This window comes from Macaca mulatta, chromosome 5 (assembly GCF_049350105.2).
Source record: "Macaca mulatta isolate MMU2019108-1 chromosome 5, T2T-MMU8v2.0, whole genome shotgun sequence".
Lineage (NCBI taxonomy): Eukaryota > Metazoa > Chordata > Mammalia > Primates > Cercopithecidae > Macaca > Macaca mulatta.
The window spans coordinates 77,606,923-77,634,904 of NC_133410.1; the positions used below are offsets into that span (position 1 = coordinate 77,606,923).

The 27,982-nt window shown below is 38.0% G+C and overlaps 1 protein-coding gene across 8 annotated transcripts in view; it reads right to left on the reverse strand.

Moving 5' to 3' along the window:
- Positions 1–15,299, reverse strand: part of EXOC1 (exocyst complex component 1) — a 53,622-nt gene extending 38,323 nt beyond the window's left edge. For 4 of the 8 annotated variants that reach the window (XM_078001496.1, XM_015138644.3, XM_078001495.1 and 1 more), the window contains exons 1-5: positions 15,007–15,299; positions 10,825–10,958; positions 8,730–8,860; positions 4,881–5,040; positions 649–836 (exon numbers count right to left, since the gene is read on the reverse strand). In XM_078001496.1, the coding sequence (XP_077857622.1) occupies positions 649–836; positions 4,881–5,040; positions 8,730–8,860; positions 10,825–10,948 (603 nt within the window). In that variant the 5' untranslated portion in view covers positions 10,949–10,958; positions 15,007–15,299. 8 annotated transcript variants of the gene reach the window in all.
- Between the last annotated feature and the right edge of the window lie 12,683 nt (positions 15,300–27,982).

Sequence of the window (27,982 nt, forward strand, 5' to 3'; positions counted from 1 at the left end):
GGCTCGTCTCGAATTCCTGACCTCAGGTGATCTGCTCACCTCAGACTCCCAAAGTGTTGAGATTACAGCTGTGAATCACTGCACCTAGCAGGTGCTGTGCATTTGAATTACACTCAAAAACTGCATACAAAACAAAAAGCTCTATTCTAAAACATTTTAGCAGAGAAGTCACAGATCTCTTTCTCTGGCTCTCCTGTTTTCACCACACTCCCTCCACTCTTCTTTGGTAAATGTTTCACATATTTTAGCCACATTTCTCTTTTCATACTTCATCCCTATTTTTTTCAAACCACACACACACACACACACAAATGCTATTCTTTGGCACTGAACTATTCCGACATGTTTCAGAGGCTGAGTGAATCAACTTCCAAGATGTTCTCTGGCCTACGTTTTACTTCATCACCTCATATCAAGAACCTCTCCAAATCCAGCATCTCAACCAACTGTCTTCATTGGCTTAATAGGAATAGTTCATCTTTTGAACAAGAACAGTAAAAGACTGATGGTAGCTGGTAACGTGCTTATAGATAAAGATGGCAATAACACACTATAAAGGCTTAAATGCTGAGGTAGCACAGTATGAACATCATTAGCCTTCTCAATCCACTATACATCACTTATTCATAGATTTCAAGAAAGTCTTACCCCATCTAGCACCTGCAGCTCTCTGGACAATTTTTCTGCAAAGGCTTCTGCATTCGAGATTGCATATTCACAGCCTTCCATCATTATTTCAATATCCTGTTCTTCTCTTGCATTTAACTCTTGGTATTCATCTACTACTTCTTCATCACCTCCTGTCACACTCTGATTTTCTCCACTTGGAACAGATTCTTAAAGAGCGTAAAAATTCAAAGTAAAATAGTCAAAAAAGTAGAAAAGACTGTAACATAATACATATAGCTAGGTATAGTTATAAACACAGGTCACATTTAGCAGCTGAAAAAGAGGAAAGAATGATTCAAACCATATGAAAAAATCAAACTTTATTTTTATAAATTTCATATGTTAATGAAATAAAGTCTTAAAAAATAAATAAAAAGCATGCAGTGTAATGCACTAACTTACAAGTGTTACAACAGGCTTTCACCACAATTTCCCAAAATACAATTAAGCTAAAATGTAAAAACAAAACACAAAAACCGGTGGAAACAAACCTAAACATTTTTTCGTACCTGATGTGGCTGTTGCTCTAACAAAACAATGACTATGAATTCAGTACACACAAAAACAATTTTCTTTCCTTTTATTCCCAGGTGAAATTTTTCTTTTGTTACTTTTGTTACTTTCATCTTCGGTATGTATATTTTTGCCAAATAATTTTTAATTAAAATGAAAAATGCATCTATAATCCATAATTTATTTTGGTCACTAGAATATTAACTGAATTTTCCATTTCTTTGTTTAAAAAAATTTCACAGGCATTGATAACATTTCTAAAGATAAGTTACAGAAGCTTTCTCAATAACTCTAATGTAAGAGCAACAACAACATGGCTGTTTGAAATTATAAAAAGTTAAACAGGCTTCAAGCTTTATAACAAAAGACCAAGAGGTCAAATTTGAAATGCTTTCTAGATGTTTCAGTTCATTTTTTTTTTGGAGGAAATACACTAGCATGTGAACCCTGTATATAAAGCTTGAGGTTAAGAGAGGTAAAATGAAAGAAATAATTTTTAACTCCTAAGATGTTATTTTACCACTCTAAATAAAGTTGGCAATTTCATAGACTTAATGGGGCATGATTTAAATTACAAACTCTGGATGCTTTTAGTATTCATTATTTTATAGGAAAATGAATATTTACATTCAGCATAACCTGAAATACGTTAATTTGTCCCAGAACAAAAACCAGCTAATTTGAAGTAACACAAGATTTACTCTTAAGAATGGTAATAAATTAGGCAGATTTAGATAACATCCCATAAAAAAAAGAAGACTAAAACTTTTGGTACAGGCAATTACAGATTTCAGTATATAAGTTTCTTAGAGAGATATTACCGAACTCCTTGTACTTTCAATGAGTCCATTTAGTTCACTGCGGAAAAAGTTCCACTGTCACGTGTGACCGCTTATTAGCCACTAGGGGGCAGGGACTGCCCAAATCATTCTGTACAGGTCCTTAAACAAGTAGACTTAAACAAATACTTTACATGATTATAATTAACTGCTTCAGAAGTATTTTCTAATGATATGTCCTTTGAAAACCAATAATAAACACTATCATTAATTTTATTACTATGTAGATTTTTAAAATAAATTTGTCCCAGTACATAATTTCATAAAATATACAACCAACGGTATACAACAATGGCAACTAATAAAAACATATGGAATAGAAGAAGAAAAGGTGTTACGCACCTTCTGTAACTTTAGGCAGTTCTGGAGAGTAAAAAGGTATGAAAAAAGCAGAGGAAAGTAAGCAAAGAATATTAGCTGGGTAGAAAAGTAAACAGGCTTAAATTTTAAAATACTACCCATATCTCATTTGAACTTCATGTTAAATTAAAGTTCAAAAGACAGCCAAATCAACTACAAAGTGGAAAGATTCATAAGAAGTTAAATTTGCAGTGTTCACTCTTCTTACTCACTTTCTGATAGTGACTACAAATATATTTATCTTTCTATTTTCTCTTAGTCTTTTAAGAAACAGTACTAACTAATCCTTAGAGGAGAAACCTGGGAAACTAATCATTTCCTGGGGATTATATTTAGGTCAGTTGTGACTCATGCATTTAGTCTAGTTATATTACTCAAGGCCTGAAAGCTTCACCCAGACACTCCCTCACAAAGGATTAGTCACAAAACACGGTAAGAAAGGACAAGATTGAGGCAAGTAAAAAAATCACACAAAATAACAGTTCAAGCTGGCATTTAAGGATTCAAGTCAAAGATTTTTTTTTTTTAAAGCTGGTTGCAAGTAAAAGAATGAAAAAGGCCGCCAAATAAAAGCTTCACTCTACTTCAACTGCTGAAAAGTCCTCTTTTACAAACCTTATTCTGCTGAGGAGCCCCATTATTTAACTTACATATTCAATTGTCAACAATAAAAACTACCAAGTTGCCACTGCTAGCATTTATAATCAAAACAGTCTTACTTAACTATTGAGCTCTTAAATGGGGGTGGTAATAATTTTTTATTTCTTTTCTAACATTACCCAAAACGTAGAGACATTTTTTTTTTAATGGGAATTAAAGGCTGTGATTTCAAGGCTCATAAAACAAGTTTGTAGACATTAATAAAGCTATTCCCTGAACTCCACTAAACCAAAGCAAGAGTTATTGATGGATAGCAAGTGATTTTCAAAATGAGATCCTTAAGGATCTTCTCAGTATTCTTAAAATCAATCTCAATTATGGTTAATGTTTGCAAACACGAACATGTCTATACTCTTGTTTTAGGGCCTAAAAAATTAAATACCTTTTTTTTTTTTATGTTAGACACTTCATTTTCAAAAACAGTACTACTCTTCTCACTGATTTTGGTAATATTTCTTAATGAGACAGATCCAGGTAGGTTATGTATTTTTCTATATGATTGTCCTAAAATATACTGGTTTCAAATCATCTTACACAATAAATAACATCTGGAAATGCATAATATTTGAAGATAGAACAGCAAGCTTGTGAATCACTGAATCACTGACTCATCAGAATGTTCAACCCTGAAATGGTAAAAAAAAAAATAAAAGCCATTCAAAGCAAATTAAACCACAATTCAAGGCATGAAAAGTTACCATAAATTTCTTGAAGGTCATTCCCTCAACACACTCAATTACCAAGATGTTGGGGACTAGTGCAGGTGAGATGGCAACCCTGGGGATTCCTACATAAGACCAGCACTACTGGTGCCTGACAGATGTGACTTGTCTCTGCCAGTGCCAAGCATTAAGCCTAAAATCAGCAGCAGACTCACTAATTACTAAGTGCTATCTTACAATGTTTATATCTTTAGGAAAGAAATTTTAAAAGTAGAGAAAATCTCATTGTATATTTTCACTAATTAACGGCAGAGTTTTTGTCTTATAACACAAAACGATGCACAGTAACATTCCTGAAGATATACTGATCAAAAATATTCTAATAAACTTCATGTCTAAGGATTTTATACTGGTAACATAATAATAGCTAATATTTACTGAGCACTTACTATGTACCTGGCACTGTTCTTACTATGTTCATATATTAAGTAATTTAATCCTCATAACAAGCCTATGAGGTAGATACTATTATTATCTCTAGTTCTGAGATAAGGGAAACCGAAACATAGAGAGTAAGTATCAATGCAAAGTCATACAGCTAGTTAATGGCAAAGCCAGGATTTGAACCCAAGAAGTCTGACTCCAGAGCTATGTTCTTAACCACTACATCTACCCTCTGTACAGAAATTACTGCTACAAGGATATTTGTCCCAGAGCTGTTTAAAAGAAGCAACGATTGGAAAATTAAAAATAAATGATTAGTTAAATAACATGGTATATCCATATAATAAGATACTGTGGTGCCACTGAAAATAATGTTGGGGTAAGTATTCAGTAACATGAAAAATGTTCATGATGCATACGTGGAAAAGTACGTTAAAAAATGTAATGTAAATTTCTTTATCTTAAAAAGGTGTTTATGCACAGGAAAAAGACTAGATGAATATCTAACAAAGTGCTAATAGTAGTTATCACTGAAGAATAAGTGGTTTTTATTTATTTATCATAATGTATTAATATTCTACAATAAAGCATAATTTCTGCAATAAGAGAAATTATTTTAAAGTTCTTTTACAATAAGATAATTCAGTATTTTAATTAACTTGAATGATGTCAAATTATATATTCACTTAAAGATATAATTGATTTTTACATATACATTTTTATTTAACTTTACCTTCCAAAAGCTGTGAGCTAACATTGACAAAATCAATTTTCTTCCGGAGATATCGCTGATTCAATTTCCAAATGCATGAAATAAATGCATTCTTTTCAGCAGTGCTGCTGGCAACCCATTTATATATTTTTTCGAAGTGTAAATCAAATTCAGGATTTTCCTAAAATAAAAATACACAAAAGATATTATTTTTGATCACATCCTTTTACATTGTTAATGTAAAATCTACATTAAAAAAAGGAATTTCTGCTGTTTTTGGAAAATAAAGGGTATTAAAAATCAGCTAAGCAACTGGAAGAAAAGGGTTTGGAGAATTCAATTTATAGCAAAAAGTTTACCACCCCATAGAAGCTGGATGAAAAAACAACATACTGTTGTGGTCATTTTCTTCCTATGCCCTTTAGGTCTATGAGCAGAAGTATAGGATGATGTATTAATGGCTTTGTGGCTTAGCTTCCTCATCAGTAAGACTACAATGGTCTTTAGCTTTGACATGGATCTAATTTTTCTTTTTAAATTGCCTACTGAGTTTTAGTTATAAATTTTCTTTAATAATGTACTACTATTCAAAACCGTAATTGGACATTAACTCCCTAATAAGGACTATATTTTCTAAGCATAAAACTTGAGAAAAATGCAGTGTATATCCTGGTATACGGTGTACTTTCTAAGAACAAGTGAGGTGAAAAGCAGAGATTGCTCCTAATTATTTACTATTTAGAAAATAAGGAATGATCAAAGATATCTCAAAAGCTAAAAGTGCTGCTGGTCTTAAAGTTTATTTTTTTGAGACAGGGTCTCATTTTGTTGCCAAGGCTACAATGCAGTGGTGCAGTCATGGTTCACTGCAGCCTCGACCTCCTGGGCTCAGGCAAACCTCCCGCCTCAGCCTCCTGAGTAGCTGGGCCCATAGACACATACCAGCATGCCTAATTTTTAAAATTTTTGTGTAGAGACAAGATATCCCCATGTTACCCAGTTGATCCTCCTGCTTCGGCCTCCCAAAGTGCTGGCATTACAGGCATGAGCCCTGTTCCTGGCTGAAAGTTCTTTCATGTGACAAAGAAGCTCAACCAATCTGAGAGAATTACACTATACTTTCTACAAGTCTCTTAAGCCACGTTACAGCAATAATCCACGCCAGGCTAATATTTCTCCCTTGAATGAACAGAACTACTTGACTATTATATAAAAAACCAGGTTGGGCTTGGTGGCTCACACCTGTAATCCTAGCACTTTGGGAGGCCGAGGTGGGTAGATTGCTTGAACCCAGGAATTTGAGACCAGCCTGGGCAACATGGCAAAGCCCTTCTCTACAAAAAACACAAAAATTAGCCAGGTGTAGTGGCATGTACCTGTAGTCCCAGCTACTTGGGAGGCTGAGGTGGGAGGATGGCTTGAGCCTGGAAGGTGGAGGCTGCAGTGAGCCAAGATTGTGCCACCGCACTCCAGCCTGGGTGGCAGTGTGAGACCCTGTCTCAAAACAAACAAGCAAACAAGCAAACAAACTTATGGATGTATACTTCACATCCAAGGAATTAAAAAATAGGCTAAAATATTCTTAATGTTCTACAGGATAAAAGAATAATAATATATTTGATTCATTTAAAGTGTTATTTGGGGGAAATATAAATACATTAAAATAAGGGAAGTTAAATCAGATTTTTACTGTGAAGAATTGGAATCTCTTAGGAATCAGGATTTGACCTTTGGTACAACAATCATATTACAGCAGCATGGAACTACTAATTAGTTCAACGTATAGTTTAATAAACAGAATTAAAGCGTCAAAAATTTAAAACCTGCATTTACAATGAAAAGGTAATTGCATTATTACTTAAAAAAATACAATAGGAATATTGGCAACTAATATGAAACTTGATGGGAAATAATCTCTTCCCTGGGAATATTTCCCATAATACCATAAAAGAAGCTGAGTGCGCTAGTGGCAACACTCACACAAATCAATGTGTGATACAAAATGGCTAATGTTAAGTTATGTATAAAAATTTTATGTTTTATATCCATATATAGTGTACACACACCAAGGTGCGTACATAAAATGAAAAAAAAAATCCATTAAGCAAGTTGGCAAGAGGCGTCAGCTGTGAAAATGCATTCAAACAAGCATTCAGCAATGTTACTGAATTATGCAAGTCAACAGGGTTATGAAGTGCAAAACTACTGAAGGGAAAAATGGTTCTTAATAAAGGTGCAGTTTTTAAAAGCCCTTAAGGTGTTTTGTCTTAAACAGAACCAACCAGAAAAGCTTCCACTCTTGATCCCTCCCCATGGTAATAAAAATTACTTATTAAAATGTGCTTTTTTTTTTTTTTTTGTGGAGATGGAGTCTCGCTCTGTTGCCCAGGCTGGAGTGCAGCGGCACGATCTCGGCTCACTGCAACCTCTGCCTCCCAGGTCCAAGCAATTCTCCTGCCTCAGCCTCCCAAGTAGCTGGGACTACAGGCACATGCTGCCATGCCCAGCTAATTTTTTGTATTTTAGTAGAGACAGGGTTTCACCGTGTTACCCAGGCTGGTCCTGAACTCCTGAGCTCAGGCAATCCACCAGCCTCAGCCTCCCAAAGTGTTAGGATTACAGGCATGAGCCACCACGCCTGGACTAAATTGTTTTTTAAACATCTCATTATAATTTTCTTTCCAATCTCCATCTTTCTAAATTTCTATCAAATCCTGTTTATACATTTCACATTTTTGTAAGCATTGAGTGCTCCTTAGGGATAAAGCAAAGGGCCAGTAAGCCTAGAATACTTAAAGAAAAGGCATGATTTACATTTGGAAGAAATCTGAATTATACAGATATAGAGGGCTCTCCTCAAATTGTTCTTACTTCATTTTTCTGCACCCAACTCAACTACCTGTCATTTTGTCCAGAGTTTTGATCCTTGGAGGTCTGTACCAAAGTAAGGGTAAAATCAGAATTTTATTTTACCAGATTGCTTTACACAGGCAATTTTTTTGTTTTTGTTGTTTTTACTTTATGCCTTTTTAGTAAATGTATGAGATTTGTAGAGCTAAAGAGCGCCTGTAGTTTCACTAGTGTTAAGCCTTGCTATTATATTAGTCCCACCGACAGTACAAGCAGTTGTGGTACAAAGTATTCCCTGGTGCTCTGTAGGTGTGTTAGGGCTGCAGAGAAAGATGAAGGGCAGAGTGAGAGAGGGTGAGGGGGGAGGAAGCACCTAATTTAATCAGAGGAGGCCTACTTGATTGCTTTGAAAAAAGGATATTGCTGTGAAAAGCCTTGAACTGTCAGGAATATAGGTGGTCCTTTAATGTGATTATCACATTATTCAACTTTCTTGGAGTTTGAGTGTGGTTTATGTATAAAGTGTAAGATTTATATCTTTATAGATCTTATTATTTACATTCCTTAAAATAAGGTATGTAACCCACTATCACTTCTGTTTTTTTGTTGATCCACAAACATCAAAGCCATGGTGGCCTCGAAAGGCCAGTCTGGCTGCCCCAGCTGGTGATTCTATGTTTACTCATGAAGACTAAGGAAGGATTACTTTGGTTACATGATTTTGACTAAAAAAACAAACAAGCAAAAAGACTCATGACACACCACTTTACAATCCATACTACGTATAGATTTTATACAAATTATACTTAATCTAAACACAGAAATGTATACAGTCAAGGTTATTTTGCTCTAGTTTATGTAGCTTGTGCACAAACATAATTATAGCTTAAAAAAAGCAAAAAAATAAGAAAACAAACATATACATTAATTTGTTTTTAGATCATCTTAGAATACGTAATACCATGTTATAAAATGAAAGATGCTTTCTGAACACAGGTCAAAGAACTGAGAAAAACCTACTTTGATAGCATCTTTGGCATCTACCACAGCAAGGTCTCGAAGGGCCCATGCAATCTGCCTTTTGTAGAAATCTCCCTTATCGGATTTCTTGACTTTGACCACCTTAACCTGCACAGGGCGTTCAGTTGTCACTGTTAAGTAAAACACACACTTTTATTAGAAATATTACTCCTTTCACTCATTCTTCTTTTGCTCCTTGCAAGTATAGCTTTCAGGTGCCTAGTAGCTGATACTAAAAGAGGTGTAATACTTTGCAACAAGGGCTTTGACTGAGGAAAGCACAGAATCCTAATAGAAGCATCTCAGTCAGACTAGAGGTTCAGAGTAGACTCCTTGAGAAATAAAGGAATAATATATTAATAACACATTAATTCAGACCAGTTTTAAAGAAAAGTATGAGGTAAAAATCTAAAGAATGATTGACATATGTAAAGTCTGCGAGGCTTGAAAGAGCAAAATAGCATTTCAAAGAGCAACAATATATTTACATATAAAGGTCTTACTATGTTGCCCAGGCTGGTCTTAAACTCCTGGGCTCCAGCCATCTGCCCACCTCAGCTTCCCTCAGTGCTGGAATTACAGGAATGAGCCACTACTCCTGGCCTAATAATTTCTTTATAGCAATGCAAGAATGGCCTAATACAGATACATTATAATTGAGTGAGGTCATTCTAAAGAGTCAATTTATCATTTGAAAAACCAAGTACAATTATACACTACACTAACAAGGGAGAAAATTTTATGATACTATCAATGATATAAAAAGCAGTTGATAAAATTCAACACCCATTCATGATTTTTTAAAAAAATTGGAAGAAATCAGGAATAGAAGGGAACTTACTTAACACTGTAAAGGATAGCTATAAAAACCCTCTACCAAATATCATGCTTAAAAATGAAGTCATTCTCTTTGAGATGGAGCCTGGATGGATAGTCCTAACTAGGAAACTAAACCAACAAAAATAAATAAAAGATATAAAGACTATAAAGGAAGGAAGAAAAATATCACTACCTTCAAAGAGTCTATAAATAATTGGAATTAATAAGAAAGTTTGGCAAGATTGATAGATATCCATATAAAACACCAACAATTCATTGTAGAATTCTAACAATATATGATTTTAAAATGTATTAATGTTAAAAAGAGCTTTCATGACTATCAAATAAAATCTAAGAATAAATCAATACCCAGGAATAAATCCAACAATATACATGCGAAACCTTTAGAGAAAATGATGAAACTCATAAAAGTTATAAAACACCTAAACAGAGAACTGTACCATGTTCATCGACACAAAAGATTCAATACAATAAAAATGTAAGTTCTCTCCAAATTGAACTATAGGTTCAAAACAATTCCAATCAAAATCCCAACAAAGTCTGAAACTTGACAAGTTGTTTCTAAAATTTAGGTGGAATAAAGAACAAAAACAAAATAAAAATAAGATATAAGATGATAACCAGAAATGCTCACACACACCACGACAGATGTCGACACAGGTGAACTAAGACTAAAATGTAAAAGACAAAATTATAAAACTTTTAGAATTTAGGAAAATATTTTTATGACTGTACAAAAGATATCCGGGAAGGATCTTTAAGACACCAAAAGGGAAAGCCATAAAGGATTAATTAATTTCATTTAATTATATTAAATTATAAATTTCATTAAAAGGCATCATAAAAAGTGAAAAGACAAGCCACTACCTGGGATGCATACAACCAACAAAAGACTGTAGAAAGATTATAGAAAGAACTTGTACAAATCAGTAAAAGGACAAGCAACACAATAGAAAAGTGAGTAAAAGGCTTAAACAGGTAAATTTCATAGACAAGAGAATGCAATGACCAAGAAATTCATGAAAAGATGCTCAATCTCATCATTATAGGGAAATACAATTTAAAACCACAATGAGATACTATTTCACTACCACCAGATTGGCAACAACTAACAGCCTGTCAAAGCCAAGTGGGAATTTGTTGACCCAACAGTTTGTTCAATTATAGAGACAACTGGGATATTCAAAACAAAAGGAAATATCTCCTAAATAACAAAAGGATACAAAACAAGTACTCTTTCTTACTAAATACCCACCTGTGGCACATAAAAAACAGTTCTTTTTCTTTTTTCCTGCTTTGCAGACATTCACAATGCTCAGCAGGCGTTCATCATTTGGTGTAAAAATGTCTCTTTGTAACGCATGCTTGATCGCTGTCATCTTTTCTCAGCTGAAAAATTTGGAGTATAGATATTAAGCTCACTCTGAACATCATTCCACCTTATACTTCTGAATTTATGATTTGAAAATGATTTTTGGTTAACAAGCCTAGGAAAAACGATTTACTATATGAATACACCTATATCACAAAAATATAAAGCTGGAAGTTTGGAAATAAAATTAGAGAACCAGTGTTATCAAAATCTAAAATGTTTGGAAATGCTCACCGAGTATACACACACACACCCCCCCCACAAACACAAGATTTAAGAAAAAAATCTTCAACTCCCTGCTCAATCTTTAAATAGTTTTCTACATAAAGAACCCTTACAACTCAACAATAAAAAGACAAATAACCCAATTAAAAATTGAATAAAATACCTGAATAGACATTTTTCCAAAGGTATACAAATGGACAATAAGCACATGAAAACATGCTTAACATCACTGGCCACTAGGAAATGCAAATCAAAACCACAATGAGGTGTCAACCACTTTATACTCACAAGGGTGGTTAAAATAAAAATGATAGAAAATAGTAAGTGTTGGTGAAGATGAGAGGAAACAGAACTCTTGTACGTTGCTGGCGGGATTGTAAAATGGTGCAGCCACTTTGGAAAACAGCTTAGTGGCTCCTCATAAAGTTAAACATGGGCTACCCTACAATCCAACAATTCCACTCCCAGGAGAACTGAAAACATAAGTCCACACAAAAATTTGTACATGAATGTTCATGGTAGCACTATTTGCAATGGCCAAAAAATGGAAATAACAGAAATGTCCATCAAATGATATATAAGTAAAATGTGGAATAGCCACACAATGGATTATTCGGCTACAAAAAAAAAAAAAAAAAGGAAATGAAGTAATGAAACATGCTACAGTATTGATGAATCTTGATAAGATTATGCTAAGCAAACAAAAGACCACGTATTGTATGATTCCATTTATATGAAATATCCAGAATAGGAAAATCCATAGATACAGAAATATAAGTGGTTTTCAGGAGCTGGAGAGGAAGGTGGAAAGGAGGATTGACTGCTAATGGGTATGGAGTTTCTTTTTTGGGGTGATGACAATGCTTTTCAACTAGATAGTAATGATGGTTGTACAACCTTGTGAATATGCCAAAAATCGCTACATTATATAACTGAAAAGGGTGAACTTTATCATATGTAATCTCAATAAAATTGTTATAAAAATAGGTTTCCACTTATCTCCTTTATCTTACCTAACTCAGCATCTTTTCAAACATCAACTTAAGTTAAAATAATTTTTAATCTCTATTTTATTTTTCATATACATATTTGTGTGGATATATATTACTATTTTTTCAACGCAAATGTGTAGTATTTCATACATGTGAGCTTGCCTAGGACACTAACTTCTAAAACACTATTTCTTTCTATTGGAAAATGAAGAAATTATGATTTTTAAATAAATGATTTACAGTGCATTTTTATAGCACAATGACTACTTTGTAAACCAGGTCTTTCCAATATTTTACTCAATCTGTAAAACTTCTATATCTGCTCCAATTTCAAAAATTGCTTTTCTCACAAAATTCACATCTTCCCACTTCCACTTCATCTCAGCCTCTAGTCTTCTGACACTGCCCTCCTTTCTGTTCTCTTAATCTGGCCTCTCCAAGTTTACTTCTTTTCCAACCTAGCCTGGAGACAGTGCTCATTTCCCTATACCTAAACTATCCCCTACAATTATTTCACCCTGTTTGTAGACCAGTTGATCTTGTTTTTATCAATCTCCATAAACTGTATTCTTTTCTTCACTTCTCTTGGACTACCAGATGCCGCTTTCAAAAGCCACATATCCATGCTCATTGCATGCATTACAAATATCTACATCCAGTGAAAGATAGACTTTCAATGCTGCTCAGCAATTAATCCCTCATTTGATGATTCCTTTTTCCATTCCCCATGACTATTGTCGCAAATCCTTATTACTCTCCTTCAGTTCCCAGCTCTAGAGGTTAGCCTTCTCCGTCTCTGCAAATGACTTAACAACCTACCTTGCAGAGAATATAAAAGCGATGAAATGCAATTTTCCCCAATTGCTCGCTTCTCCATCTCTCCACACCTTCACTCAACCTATCCTCCTTTTTGCCTATTATAGAGTGTCCATGCTGCTAATCCCTTAATATGTGGTAGGGCCCAGACACTACGTTATATTTCTTCCTAAACCCAAGCCACATTGGCACTGGCCAGTTTACTTTTCCATCTCTGGGCTTTTGTTTAAGCAATTTTCTTTTCCTAGAATTCTCTTCTCCCTAGGAAATTATAATTCATCCCTCAAGATTGTGCTAAAATGTCATCTCTTCTGTAAAGCAGCCCCCTCCCTGCCGCCACCCCGCGCAAAGAGTAATTTCTTCCTCTCTAATATTTCCCTTCTATTCTGATAATATGGCATTTATGAACTGTATTTTCTAGCTAGCTGTATTTTATCTCCTATTAAAAGTAGGACCATGTCTTAATCATCTTTGTATTTCTAGAACTTGGCAAACTAGGCATTTAATAAATGCCTAAATTAACTAACATGACAGTATAGCTCCTCCAAGATTCCCCTTTTCTAATTTTCATATCTATAAGCAAATGTCCAGGTTCAAAATCCACCATATTTGCTACCCTATTCCCTTGTCAACATGAAATCTGCTACCACATTCTGCGATTTCACCCCATCCACATGTAATTTATTCCTTTCTTTTCCCACTGCAAATATACTAACCCAGGTTCACATCAACTTTACTTAACTCTACAAAATCTGGTTATCTCTTCGCAAGGTCCCACAACCCTGAACAAGATAATTTTAAAAGACAGTTTGTATCACATCACACTCTTACTCAACGTTTTCCTAATGGTCTCAAAACATTGCACTCCAAGCACTCTTGTTCATTTTTGACGTCAAATCTTTACTTTGGTACTTTCCATGTAAGGAAGATCATCTCCGCCCTATCCAAACCCTAATTACACTTCATAATTTACATGAAGTTGATTCAATGAAGATCTTAATCCAAAGTGATCTCTCCTCTAAATTTCTACAGCTCTTACCGCATTAGCTAAACAAATCAAGCATCTGCCGTCTAATGGGCTCATTAAATCATAAGCTTCTGTATATCAAGAATTCTCTTAAAGAGAAAGAAGGGAGGGATATTCATCATAGTTTTGTGTTTAGTGGATACTTAAATATCTCTTAAGGTAATTAGAACTGAATAGTAAAAACTGGTCAAACGAATAATAGGGACCAACGTTTACCACATACTCCCTCTCTGGCTACAAGCAACAACTGAGTGTTGTTGGCAAACAAGACAGGATTGGGCATACATCATAAAGGAGTTAGGCATAATGAAAAGCACTATGTGACTCTTCACTCATTCAGCAAATACTGATGCTTATTAGGTGCCAGACGCTATTCTAGGTTATAGCAGTCAACATGACAGATATGTTTATGAAGACCTGAAGCCGCGTGCTTCTATGGCATTTACACCCTGAGAGTCGAGTGATTAACTCTTCAGTCTTTACGGTACTTTTCTGAAAGTCAGTAAATAAATCCCTAGAGGTCCTCTAAAATTGTTTTCCAGGTCTGAGAACCCATGTCTGACCAAAGGCAGCCAGCCACTGCTTACTCTGTACTGGTTGAATTTCCTTAAGCTCAGTTGGACCACTACACTGTGTGACAAATAGCTGGTCAGTGTGAGTGCCCGTGTGCGATGGGCCCTGTATGCTGCTGAGACATATTAGTGCATGAAGCATTGTCATCCAGAAGATAAAACTGTGCACGGAAATAGAGAAAAACACTTAAGAGATTTGGCGGGGGGTGGGGGGCCGGGATGTGAACTTGAAGAAGAAGGAAGGCACTGTCACGCTCTCCTCTCCTGGTTCACACCAAAGAGCTTACGATCAGGGTCATTTTGCACAAATAAAATCTGGTTCTGATGGGCGGAACCGTAACGGGGCGCGTGAGGGCTGCCCTCCCAGCTCCGCATTCTCCTAGACCCGAGGACGAGGGGTTGGAGAATGCTCTGACCAGCCTTTGCGTCTTACCAGGACAAACGGGGAAAGGAAGGTCAGAGGGAGCGGTGCCCGACCCCAGGCGTGGAGACAGCAGCCGGATTGAGGAGCCGCCTTAGACCCTGGTGCCTGTCTGTCAGCTCTTCTGTCCGCCCCCGCCAGGACTACCGGGCAGCCGCGGCCGAAGGCTTACCGCAAGGACTGGGCCCGGCTGTGCCGAGGCGGGTCTTCCAAAACGGAGACCGGATGGGGGTCACTTGGATGCGCCCCTCAATAAAGCGTTGAACGGGAAGCGGCCGTTCCCCCAACACTTCCTATATCCGGGCACGTGATAAACTCCGCGCCGGAAGTTGACCCCGTAGAAAAGGAAGAAGAAGCTATAAGGGAAAAAGGGCGTGGCCAATAGACACGGGGGACGCGGCGCCAACCGATGGGCGTGGGCTAGGCCTCACTGGAGGGGCGTGTCAGGGAAGGGAAGGGGCGGGGCCTTTGTGGCACAGAAGCTGATTTGCGAGTTGGGGATTAGATGCTGTGTGGTATTTACTTTCTCCAAAATAGTTATTTATTCAGATGTTTGCGGCAATTCATTTAAGAAGAAATTTGATTAAATGTTTTCTTTTTTCATATTTAAAGCTCTATTAACTCTAGCTACTTAAACTTTGGAGAGCTTAAATGAGTTAAATCAGAATCTCTGCGGGTGGGACCCAGACATCAGTACTTTTAATATCTTCCCAGATGATTCTCATATGCAGCTAACGTCAAGAACCATTGTCCTCACGACCTTGATACTCAAAGTGTGGTCCGGGGATCAGCTGCTTGGGCATCGTCTGGGGGCTTTTTAGGAAATGCAGTCTCTCTGGCTCACTTCAGATCTACTGAATCTGCATCTTAGCAAGATGATGCTTATGCATGTTTAAGTTTGGCCATGCCAAACATCAATAAATGATGCCAATGTTGCTTTTTGCGAGGTAGGTGTTTTATTTATTCCATAATCCTGGCACCTTTTTTTAATGCTAGGCACTTTGATTCCAGCTACAGAGGTGATTCAGGCATGAATCTTACCCTAAAGGAGTTCACAGTGTGGTAGGACTAGACAAGGTGTAAATACAAATATATATAAAATAGGACACAAAATAAGTGACCAAAGAAAGGCGTAGATCAGATAAGTGTGCTAGAAATGTAAAGGAGCAAACAGTAGTTAGAATACTTTTCACTTTCATCACATGACTTCCCTTCTATGAGCAGGATCTGGTTATATCTTTACAAAGACCCTTTCCTGCTTGGCACCAGAATGCTTACTGTGGACACTCTTTCTATGACAATTGCATGTGTTTTTTAGTCCTATTATCTTTCTTTTATTTACCTGTATGTTTATAGCCTTTCAGAAGCCTAGATCTCTTTCTTGAACCTCAAGATTTGTGTATATACTGCCCATCGCCTGACATTTCCACTTGGATGTCTTATAGACACCTCAAACTTGTGTGTCCAAAAATTAAATTATCCTCTCTCCTCTTGGATTCCCTGCAAAGTGACACTTATGTGCAATAGTTTATTTGGAAATTTGATCCCAGGGAGCAAAATGAGGGAAGAGGAAGAAGACAAAACAAAGAAGAGGGAGATGCAGTATAAGAATGTGTTACTGAATTGGTCATCACCATATTTGAATGTTTTCTCAGTCCCTTAGGACCTTCTAAGAAGCTTTATGAAATGAGTCTCGGAACTGTTCATTAAAGGAAAGAATGGAGGAAGCATTTTTATGTCGGCTCCTGTCCTCTTTGATCGAAGAGGGCATTAACTACTCCACACTTCCAAATCGCACAGCTATGAATGCCAAGCTGACTCCCACATCAGAGACACGCTGGGGCAGGAAGTGAGAGGAGAGGTGCTGTTATTTCGCATTTGTTCAAAGTTCATCAAACCTGCTCCGAGCAGGTTGCTGCAGCAGTGGTTAGAATAATAGGCTGAAGGGATTTGAAGTCATGGCCTAAGTTGCACAGAAGGACGTAGAAGGTGTCCATACCTTGCAGCGCTCTGATCTGCTTGTGCCCTCTGTTATGTTCAGTCCTTCACAGAGGTCTCTTCAAGGTGATGGCCAGCCACAATCTCAGCAAAGCCTTGATATAAGAGAGTTAACAGAATAAGCTTCAGTTTTTACTGCTGCACCGATGTCAGGATCATACTTATATTAACTCCCTCTTCCACTACCCATTCTAATTTTCCCTCACCATTGGCCAGCACATCAGCTGGTCTAGGTTGTTTTTCCGGTGAGATGACTCCCACTTCAGCTTTTATTTTCCTTTCTCTGGTTAAGCCATGATTGCTGTAATTGCCTGTTCAAATTATCCCTGGGTACAGAAACACCAAATAAGCCCCAGCGAATTCTTTGGATTCCAAATTCCTCCCTAGTGCTATCATGGAGCAACAATCCCACATCCTTTTGCTAATCACAGTTGATTACTCCCACAAGCATAGTAATTCCTTTCTTTGTCAGCTTGTCCACTTCCATAAGAAGGACAAAGTAATCAAGTAAAAGTTTTAAGTGCAATGAATTCCATAGTGTTTATCCTGGTGGCAGCATTCCCCACTCAACTCCTGAAGAACCAATTATTGCAATCCAGCAAATTCTAATTTTTTTTTTTTTTTTTTGAGTCAGAGTCTCGCTCTGTCACCCAGGCTGGAGTGCACTTACATGATCTCAGCTCACTGCAACCTCCTACCTCCTGGGTTTAAGCAATTCTCGGGCCTCAGTCTCCCAAGTAGCTAGAATTACAGGCGTGTGCCACCACACCCGGCTAACTTTTGTATTTTTTTACTAGAGACGTGGTTTCATCATGTTGGCCAGGTTGGTCTCGAACTCCTGACATCAGGTGATTCGCCCACTTCCTTGGCCTCTCAAAGTGCTGGGATTACAGACGTGAGCCACGTTGCCCAGCCCAAATCCTAAATTTGAGAGGCAAGAAACACAAATTCTGTAAGTGGGTCACTGGGAATGATAATAAGGACTAATCCTTCTCCCATTCCTGGGTTTCTGGAGCCATGTCTTTAGCTGTTAGGGGCACACTTTATTAGTCAATTCAGTGCATTTACCACCTCTTGTAGGACAACACCCCAATCCCAAGAAGACATGTTAGCTGAGCCTGTAACAGGCCATTCCACCATTTCTTAAAGCTAGCTGAGTCTGAGAGATGAGGGATATGGCAAGATACGTGAATATCCGTGGATTCTATGGTATATTTAATGTGTACATTGTTACTTTTGGGGGACTATAAAGTGGATTCCTTGGTTGAGGTAATGTTGATGAAGAATGAAGTAGCTCTGGTGATTATAGATGTTGGCAGAATCACCGTAGGCAAGAAAGGAAAATCTAGAAGTCTGTAAATATTTTTGCTTCAGGCCACTTATCCTTCTATATAAAGTGAACAACAAAGTGTGCTGCTCTAAGCTTTGCCAACTGGAAAAGTATTCCTACAGGCTACCATTCATTTTTTTCTTTTTTTTTTTTTTTTTTTGAGATGGCGTCTTGCTCTGTTGCCCAGGCTGGAGTGCAGTGGCGCCATCTCAGCTCACTGCAAGCTTCGCCTCCTGGGTTCACACCATTCTCCTGCCTCAGCCTCCTGCGTAGCTGGGACTACAGGCACCCACCATCATGCCTGGCTAATTTTTTGTATTTTTAGTAGAGTCAGGGTTTCACCATGTTATCCAGGATGGTCTCAATCTCCTGACCTCGTGATCCACCCACCTTGGCCTCCCGAAGTGCTGGGATTACAGGCTTGAGCCACTGCACCTAGCCACAGGCTACCATTCTTAGAGTCATTCCTGAGTAGGTCTAAAGTGTAGCAGTTCACTTTTACCTACCCACCAAGATAATGTGCCAACCTGTCTGTGAACCAGGCTCAAATGTTTAATTCTGTGTGAGGTTTTCATAAAGAACTCCCGAGAGGCCATAGGAGTGAATTGAGGAAGAGATGTCAATGCTATAAAAGTACGTGCCAGGGGATTCTGAGTCACACATTCATGTAATTTACTTGTGTCTTCTGGACCTACTTAGACTAGAATCTATATGATTTCCATACTTCAGTAGACTGTTTCTGTACTTATGATTTGGTTTGACTGTTAATATCCAGCCCTAGTTTTCCCAATGGAGAATAGTTCTCTGCCTTGGAAGGCATGGTCCTGTAGACCTCTAGGGAACTGTGCTGCAATGCTCTTGCTGGAGCTTTCCAGGAATTTCATAAAGTACTCTTATTCATAACAGGTCCTTCTAGCGCTATCAGATCTGCTGCAACAAATGGCCTGAACATTAGGACAACTTTGCATCTCAACCCTTCTGGGCAATATATCCAAGTGGTGGGTATTTTAGTTTCACAGTTAAGTTTATTCTAATATTTTTACTCCTGGGAAACTGTCTGGTGGTGATTCTTCACTCACACATAATAAATTCATTCTAACATTTCTGATTCTTTGAGTCTTCTGAATTCCTTCTCAATACTCATTCAAGATTGTTCTAGCATCTCAACCTCATTTAGCACAGGCCATCATTATGCCCAATATTTAAGGAGACCCCAAAGTTGTCTACTAGGACTAAAACACTAAATCCATAATTATAGGTGCATGGCGCCACATCTAAAATGTCCCTTGTCCAGCCTTACAATCTGATTCTTGTGCTCTAACATTCTAAGTATTAATTCTCACTCATGTCTCCCTTGTTCCTACTAATATATGCTAGCCCATTTTGAAGTTCCTTTTGAGTTCATCTAATTCAGCAAATTTCAAATGGGGATGATTTTTTACCCCCAGGGGGTGTTTGGCAATGTATGGAGACATTTTTGGTTGTCATTACTGAGAGAGTTCTACTATCATCTAGTGGGTAGATACCAGAGATACTGCAAAACAATCTGTAATACATAAGATATCCTTCCACCACAAAGAGTTATTTGGCCCAAATGTCTCTAGTACCAAGATTTGGAAACCCTTTTCTAGCTCTCCCTGATCAGAGATTGCAATTCCCCACATAGGTTGTGTTGAAATCTGACACCAGTTATAGGCTTGAGACACTGTGTGTATGTGGCAAGGGGGTGGTAAAAGGGGTATTGTGGAAAATGAGGCCATATTGCAGCATTTCCAGAGAAGGCAGAAGGCAGGCTGGTTTTTGTTGTTGTTGTTGTTGTTGTTTTGTTTTGTTTTGTTTTTTCTAAGAAGACTTGGTATAGTGGAAAAAAGAAAATCTGGGAATTTAAGATTAAAGGCCCACACAAATGCCCCCATTCCAGATCTCAAAGGTCTATTATTTTTCTATTAGGGACCTGATTTAGCATGAATGATGTTTACAGGCTGTGCATTTGCAGCTATGGTTGGAATGGAGTATAAGCATAACCCTTATGATTAGATCCTGGAGATGATTTTCAGTACAATCTGCTCAGTGGCTACATTGCCTTCAAGGCTTTCATAGTGTTTCCTGATTAGATAGTTGGGTGGACTGAGCCTGTCATTTTCTTTTGTTAAGATCTCCAAAGCGGTTCACAGAAGTCAGCTTGCTTCATAGTTATAGTTGCTTCCATAATGGTCAAGTACCATATCCACCATATAATCGAATGCCTCATCTTCTGCTTGTATCTCATTCCATTCTACTACTGTTGAGTGTCTGAGTAATTGTGACTCTATTGCATGCCAGAGGTTGCCATCACTTACAGTTTACCACTCACCACTTACCACCAGCAGGGTTCCTTATTGTCTTGTGATCAGTTTTGTAGGGTCAGATTCCAAAATTCCACACTGAAGATTTGCTTATTACAGTCAGTTTTGGTGCCTGGATTCACCTGAAAGAAGAGCCTAAGACACAGGCTAATGTGCTGGTAGTTTGCTTGAGAATATGAATTCATTGACTAGATTGGAATTCAGAGGAAATAAAACAGAAAAGAAGGAAAAGCCAAGTCAAGGGTACATTATTGAATTGACTCCCACCAAGGGCAATTAGTTGATAAATCCTGTAGTGCCTACTGAAATGTGTGCCTTATGAAATGTGTCTCAGAACTCTGCACTGGAGTGAAGAAAGAGGAAAACGTTTATCCATTGGCTCCTGTCTGTCATTGGTCAAAGTTTTCACCACATACTTCTTCTAGTTGCATATATACATGTAGGGTTGACTTCTGCAGGTATTCCATACTATGGCATGAGATGCAGTATCCTATGTCATGGATGGGGGTGAGAGAGGCAAGGTGCTGTTACATGGCCTTTGACAGAGGGCAGTTAATGCCTGCACAGCATTCATCACTGCAGCAACACCTAGAATAAGGAGTGAGGCTAGGAGGATTTAAAATGCTAAATGGGAGATGTTCAAATACTGCTCATGCCCCAGTTTTCTCTGTTTCAGTTAATGTCATCTCCATCTTTACAGATACTCAGACCAGTCTTTGACACCTCTGCTTTTTTTAAGAGATGATGTCTTGCTGCCTTGCCCAGGCTGGCCTCAAATTCTTGGGCTCAAGGGGTTCTCTCACCTCAGCCTCCCAAGCACTTGAGGCTGTAGGTGTGCACCACCATGCCTGGCTTCGACTACTATTTTTCTCTCATACTTTATATCCAATCATTCAAAAAATCTTGTAGATTCTGACTTCAAAATATATCTAGACCACTTCTCACTATCTTCACTGCTTCTCTTTCCTGGATTATTGCCAACATCATGTCTCTCCTGAATTATTGCAAAGCCTCCTATACTGTTTGTGCTCTCTCTCTCTCCCTCTCTCTCTCTCCCACTCTCTTTCTCTTTTTAGGGACACTCTCTTTCTCTTTGTCTTTTGCTCTGTTGCCCAGGCTGGCTCAAGCAATTCTCCTCCAGAATAGTTGGGACTAAAGGTGCACACTACCACACCTAGCTAATTAAAAAATTCGTGTGTGTGTGTGTTTGTGTGTGTGTGTGTAGACAAGGTCTCCCTATGTTGCCCAAGCTGGTCTTGAACTCCCAGGCTTAAGCAATCCTCCCACCTCGGCCTCCCAAAATGCTGGGATTATAGGCATGAGCCTATAAAGTACCACATGCTTATCTGTCTACAGATTAGTCTGAACACAACTGTCAGCATGATCTTTTTAAAAGCATGAGTCAAATCATGGTTACTCTTTGCTCAGAACCCTCCAATAGCTTCAGAGTAAAAGCAAAAATCCTTACAGTTACCTGTGAGAACTACAAGTCCTGTTTCCCCAGCCACTGGGACTTGATCTTCTACTACCCCCTTTTGATTGGTCTACTCCAGTTCCTTTGACCCACGCCCCCCTGCTGTACCCATTGTTGGTTCTTCAAAAGTCCAGGCAAACTGCCTCAGGACTTTTGCACTTGCTATTCCCTCCACCTGGAATGATTTGCCATTAAATATCTGCGTGGCTTACTACCATGTCGCTTCCAAGTCTTTGCTCAAATATTACCTCACTGAGGCCTTCCAAGATAACCCTGTGTAAAACGGTTCCCCAACCACCCTCCTCCCAGCATTTTTTAATCTTCCTTTTTTGCTTTTGTTCTTCATGGTTCTTGCTACATTTTGACATACTGTATATGCTATTTGTTTGTTCATTTGCTGTTTCTCTAGAATGAAGTTTTATAAAAGCAAAGATTTTTATCTGTTTTGTTCACTGATATATCTCTGATTCCTGGAACTCAGAATAATATCTGACAATTATATAGCATTTATTATGTGCTATGTACTATTCTAAGCATTTTTCATGTATTAATTAATTTAATAATCACAACTACCCTGTGAGGAAGGAATCTTTATATCCTCATTTTAAAATCAGAAAACTGAGGAACAAATTGTCTAGTCCTAGGACACATGGTATACCATGGTAGTCTCTCAATGAATATCTTTATGTCACCACAGCCCACTGCATAAAGTAGACTTAAGAAGCAACCTGAAATAATGAAAAGTATATCATTACTGGAATTGACATGGGAGTGGGGCAGGGAAGTGCTGGGAAGGGAAAGGTGTGGTTCCTGGCTAGTGCTCCACCCCTGGGCCTGTGCCCACGGACCTAGGTGAGGATAGGCACTCCTGCCTTCCGGTCCAAATGTTCCATTTTCCAAGACCACCCTGGCCCACCACACCCCTGTCTTGTGCCTATAAAAACCCTGAGACCAGGCAGAGACACAAGCAGCTGGGCATTGAGAGGAACACGTTGGCGGGTGTTGAGAGGAATACACAAGCAACTGGATGCGCATAGAAGTATGCCAGGGGAAGAGCACACCAACAGATGCAGGCAGGCTATCAACCAGCAGGCCATCCACCAGTGGAATGATGCAGATTTTGGCCCCAGGTGGTCAGGGGAGATCTGGGCTGCTAAGCAGCTGGACTCCAGGGAAAAACCACCTTGCCACTCCATCTCCCTTCTGGCGTCCCCGTCTGCTGAGAGCTACTTCCACTCAATAAAACCTTGCACTCATTCTCCAAGCCCACGTGGGATCCGATTCTTCTGGTACACCAAGGCAAGAAACCTCAGGATACAGAAAGCCCTCTCCTTGCGATAAGGCAGGAAGTCTAATTGAGCTAGCTAACACAAGCCGTACATAAACTAAAAGAGCACCCTGTAACAACGCCAAGTGGGCCTTTAGGAGCTGTAAACATTCACCCCTATATGCTGCTGTGGGGTCAGAGCCCCACAACCTGCCCTTCCCCTAGAGGTTTGAGCAGTGGGGCACTGAGGAATTGAGTGACACCCCCATCGCATGCCCTGCGAGGGGGATGAGGGAACTTTTCCTGTTTCAGAATCACACGGACCAGGGGTTCAAATCTGGTCTTTACCCTTTACTGGGTCAATGACCACAGGGCAAGTTACTTAACTCTTCATAGCCTCAATTTTCTCATCTGTAAATAAAAAACAGTAATCCCATCTTGGGAAGATTTGCTAAGATGTTTCTTGTAAAGCACTTGTCACATTGCTTGGCACAAGTGTAAGCATTCAATAAATGGTAGCTGTTATTACATGCAGATTGGTTTAGTAGACTAAATTGGGCGGATTTACTTTCTTGTAAAACATATAATAGTCACCCAGTTCTCTGCCCAAGGAGGTTCGGAGGTCCTGCTTCCTTTACATAGAAAGAAGGATGCATATATTACCATATATCACATATGAGGGAATCTCATATTTACATAGCATGAAATAACTTTTCCATTGTTAGTAAGCTCCAAGGGAAAAGCCTCTTCTAAATGGTGAAGAGTAGTAAATATTGATGATTTATAGAAGTTAATTGTTCCCTCAGAGAACTCACTTTTGTTACTGTGCACCGGTAAAGCAGAGGCTTGAAGACTGTCAAGACTTCATGTTCTTCTCAAGACCTGAATCCATTTTGCACCTTTTGAAGGGGGAAGGAGACAATCCTTTTCCTCAGCTTGAACCCGTGAAGGAGGAAGGGCAAAGGCGCCCCACTCCCTCTAGGACGTCTCTGATGACACATCCATTGGTGGTAGCTCCACTGGCTTTGAGGACATTGTTTAGTGAGAAAACTCATAGATTTTATGGAAGTGGACTTTCGTATTTCATATTTGGATGCCTCTTTTACTGTCATCCAAACTGTCCTTTGATATCAGTCTGATTAATTTTAATTTGGGTATAAAGCTAAGGGATCTTCAAATGTTTAAAATGTTCAAATGTTTAATGTAGATTTATATAATTTCATTTTGAAATTTGACATTTTAAACATTTGACATTTATTATGACATTTACTTTGATTTTTCTCTTCTCTATTACTTAGCATTGTTTTCTTATAATTTAATTAATGATGCATGTTCCTGTTTAAGAAAGAACTTTTTTTCAGAGATGTAAGACTATTAGTATCAACACAAAGAACACCAAGTAACTCTTTGTGGGGGTGGGGGTGGACAATGAGAGTTAAAGTGCTGCACTCTCCAGAATCTTTATTTCTTTATCTTCTTTTTCACTCTTTTCTTTTTTTTTTTTTTTTGGACAGAGTCTCACTCTGTCACCCAGGCTGGAGTGCAATGGCGTTAGCTCACTGCAACCTTTGTCTCCCAGGTTCAAGCGATTCTCCTGCCTCAGCCTCCTAAGTAGCTAGGACTGCAGGCACGTGCCACTCTGCCCAGCTGATCTTTTGTATTTTTAGTAGAGACAGGGTTTAGTAGAGATGGGGTTTTGCTTTGCTGCCCAGGCTGGTCTCGAACTCCTGAGCTCAAGTGATCTGCCCACCTTGGCCTTTCACCAGATTCTTTATTTTCTAAATATCTTTAACAATTGCAGCAAAGAAGAAATGTCTCTACTGTTAAATACATAAAGCAATTGGTGTTTGTTTTAGGTTTTGTTAGAAATAGATGTAAATATCCCCATTTACGAAGATACTTTCCATTTCTTCATAGCTTTATGGGAGGAAGTCAAGGAGTCACTAAATGAGGATGGTAATTATCTGTATCAATACTAATTAAGTAAATATTATAAATAAATATTAGTTATATGGTAGATGCACATTTGACATCATTATGATAAAGTAATATAATGTGACATACAAATAAATATAAGGAAGGCAAAGATTGGCTTGCAGAATCACAATGTGTCTCAATGCTTTTCTTACGCAGCTGCCTTATTTAATATACATATTGTAGAGTGATATTACAATAAAGAGCATTCATTACAAATGCACAGTGCTGAACTCCTTACACACATTCCAGGAGATTCTCTCAGAAGTGCAGAGATCATCTCTTACCTAATTCATTCTGCATCTCTTCTAGGAATTGGTCACTATAGATATCATATGCATATTTTGGCTTTAAGTGGAAGTTAATGATTTTCAGTGTGACTTTGTTAATACACTTAGGTTAAGCACTGGACACAGGATTTTCTCTTTTCTGTACTTGGGCACTTCAGGAGCTTTGCCACTAGCAAGCCTAGACCTGCACTCTAAAAGTGTAAGCAAACCAATATAAACGTAATTGACTACACAGGCTTGACCATATTCATTTTTATTAAAAATCAGATTCAATGTTGAATACTCTGCTTTAAACTTATACCCCTCCTTTATCCCAAAGAGTTATTAAATTGCTCAGCATTTGTATGGATTAAATTCAATAAGAAGATATATTTTCACATGTATTAAGTAGTAAGTGTTTAAAGAGTAGTAACTTTCTGATAAGTAGCACTTAAACTATGCACTGAAACTATCCCATCTGAGAGGGATTTCCAGAGCCTAGGCAGGCAGAATGCCTTCTGTGTGACCAGTCATCCTTCAATCCCTATTAGGTGAGGAGACAATAGCAGGCAGGGCTCAGGCTTCTGAGAATAGCGTGTAATCAAGAGAAGCAACATGAAGCGTCTGTAGATTGAATTATTAGTCCCAGTGGTAACTTTTAGGAGAGGGTATTTTTTTTCTATTTTTTTTTTTTTTTGTGTGTGTGTGTAAGGGTGGGATTTTTATTGTTATTATTTTTTACTTTAAATTCTGGGATACATGTGCAGAACATGCAGGGCTGTTACATAGGTATACATGTACTATGGTAGTTTGCTGCACTTATCAACCTGTCATCTAGGTTTTAAGCCCCTCATGCATTAGGTCACATTTGACCTAATGCTCTCCCTAAGGGTGGGAAAATTTTTTGAAAGCACAGGAAATTGTTTATTTTCTTAATATTTTCAGTGATATTTTCTTTTTAAAATTTTCATTGTGTTAAAACACATAACATAAAGTTTACCATTTTAATCATTTTAAGTGTACAGTTCAATGGTGTTAAGTACATTCATAATGTCTAACCTTTACAACCATCCATTTCCGGAACACTTTTCATCTTGAAAACTGAAACTCTATAGCCATTAAGCAGTAAGTCCCCTTTCCCCTCCCCTCAACCCCTGCTAACCACTGTTCTATTTAGTGTTATTTTCTTTTAATAGAATTTTTTAGTAGAGAATTAGATGATTTTAAAATACTGTGTAAGATAAACAAATATTTGTCTCTTTAAGCACTTCTACAATCTCTGGGAAATAATTATGTTAATTCATAATTTCTTGACTGAAACTTCCCCACGAAGGGGCAAATGATTGTTCTCACATCATGAATAAGCTATTCTTAGAGGTTATCTAAGCAAATGGTCACAGATCCATCAGTTCTCTTTTATCAGGGCTTGACTTCACTTTAGGCAAGAACTGAAAGTTTTCAAGCTTCTCCCACAACCAGACTTCAAGGGGAACTTTTTTGTAATTAAAAAAACATAGTCAATGGATTTGCAGAATCATAGACCCATTTGCTGCTTGAGTAAGGATAAAAAATGTATTTGTTGCAAATGGGAACTATGGCAAATATCAATCAACGAAATACCTTTAAAATTTAGGTCTCCTTGTCACAAAAAAAAAAAAAAATTCAGATTTTCCAAATCTCACTTATTTCAAGCAATGAAGACATAAGACATGTATTGGGGCAGACAGTATATTATGTGCCATAAAGAGCCCAAAGATGAACCAGTTTTCAATGTGCCTTCAAGAATCTTGGACGGAAAACTGATGACCTTGGCTATATTCACTCTGTAGGGCTACCACTTCCTTGCCCATGAAATACCTTGGTGTGAATTTAGTGAAGCATATGTTATGCTTTTTAAAAGTAAAAATAATAATAATAATGTAAGCAGTATGTTCTTGAATAGCTTGAATTATGCAAGGGATTTCCAGAACCTAGGCAGGCAGAATGCCTTCTGTGTAACCAGCCTTCCTCCCAATCCCCACCTAGGTGAGGAGACAACAGCAGGTAGGGCTCAGGCTTCTGAGAGTAGCATGTGAGCAAGAGAAGCAACATGAGGGGTCTGTAGATTGAATTATTAGTCCTTATTATCCCCCTTTGTTCCTACTATTCATTCAAATCCTTGATATGACCTCACGGTAGTTCCCTGTTCTTTAACTTTGGACTTGGTGTAGTGACTTGCTTTGAACAATGGATTACTAGCAGACATAATGTAAGTAAAAGCTTGAAATGTGCTTGTATACTTGAACTTGACTTTTGTGTTTCTGTCTTTGACCATAAGAAAAAAAGGCTTTG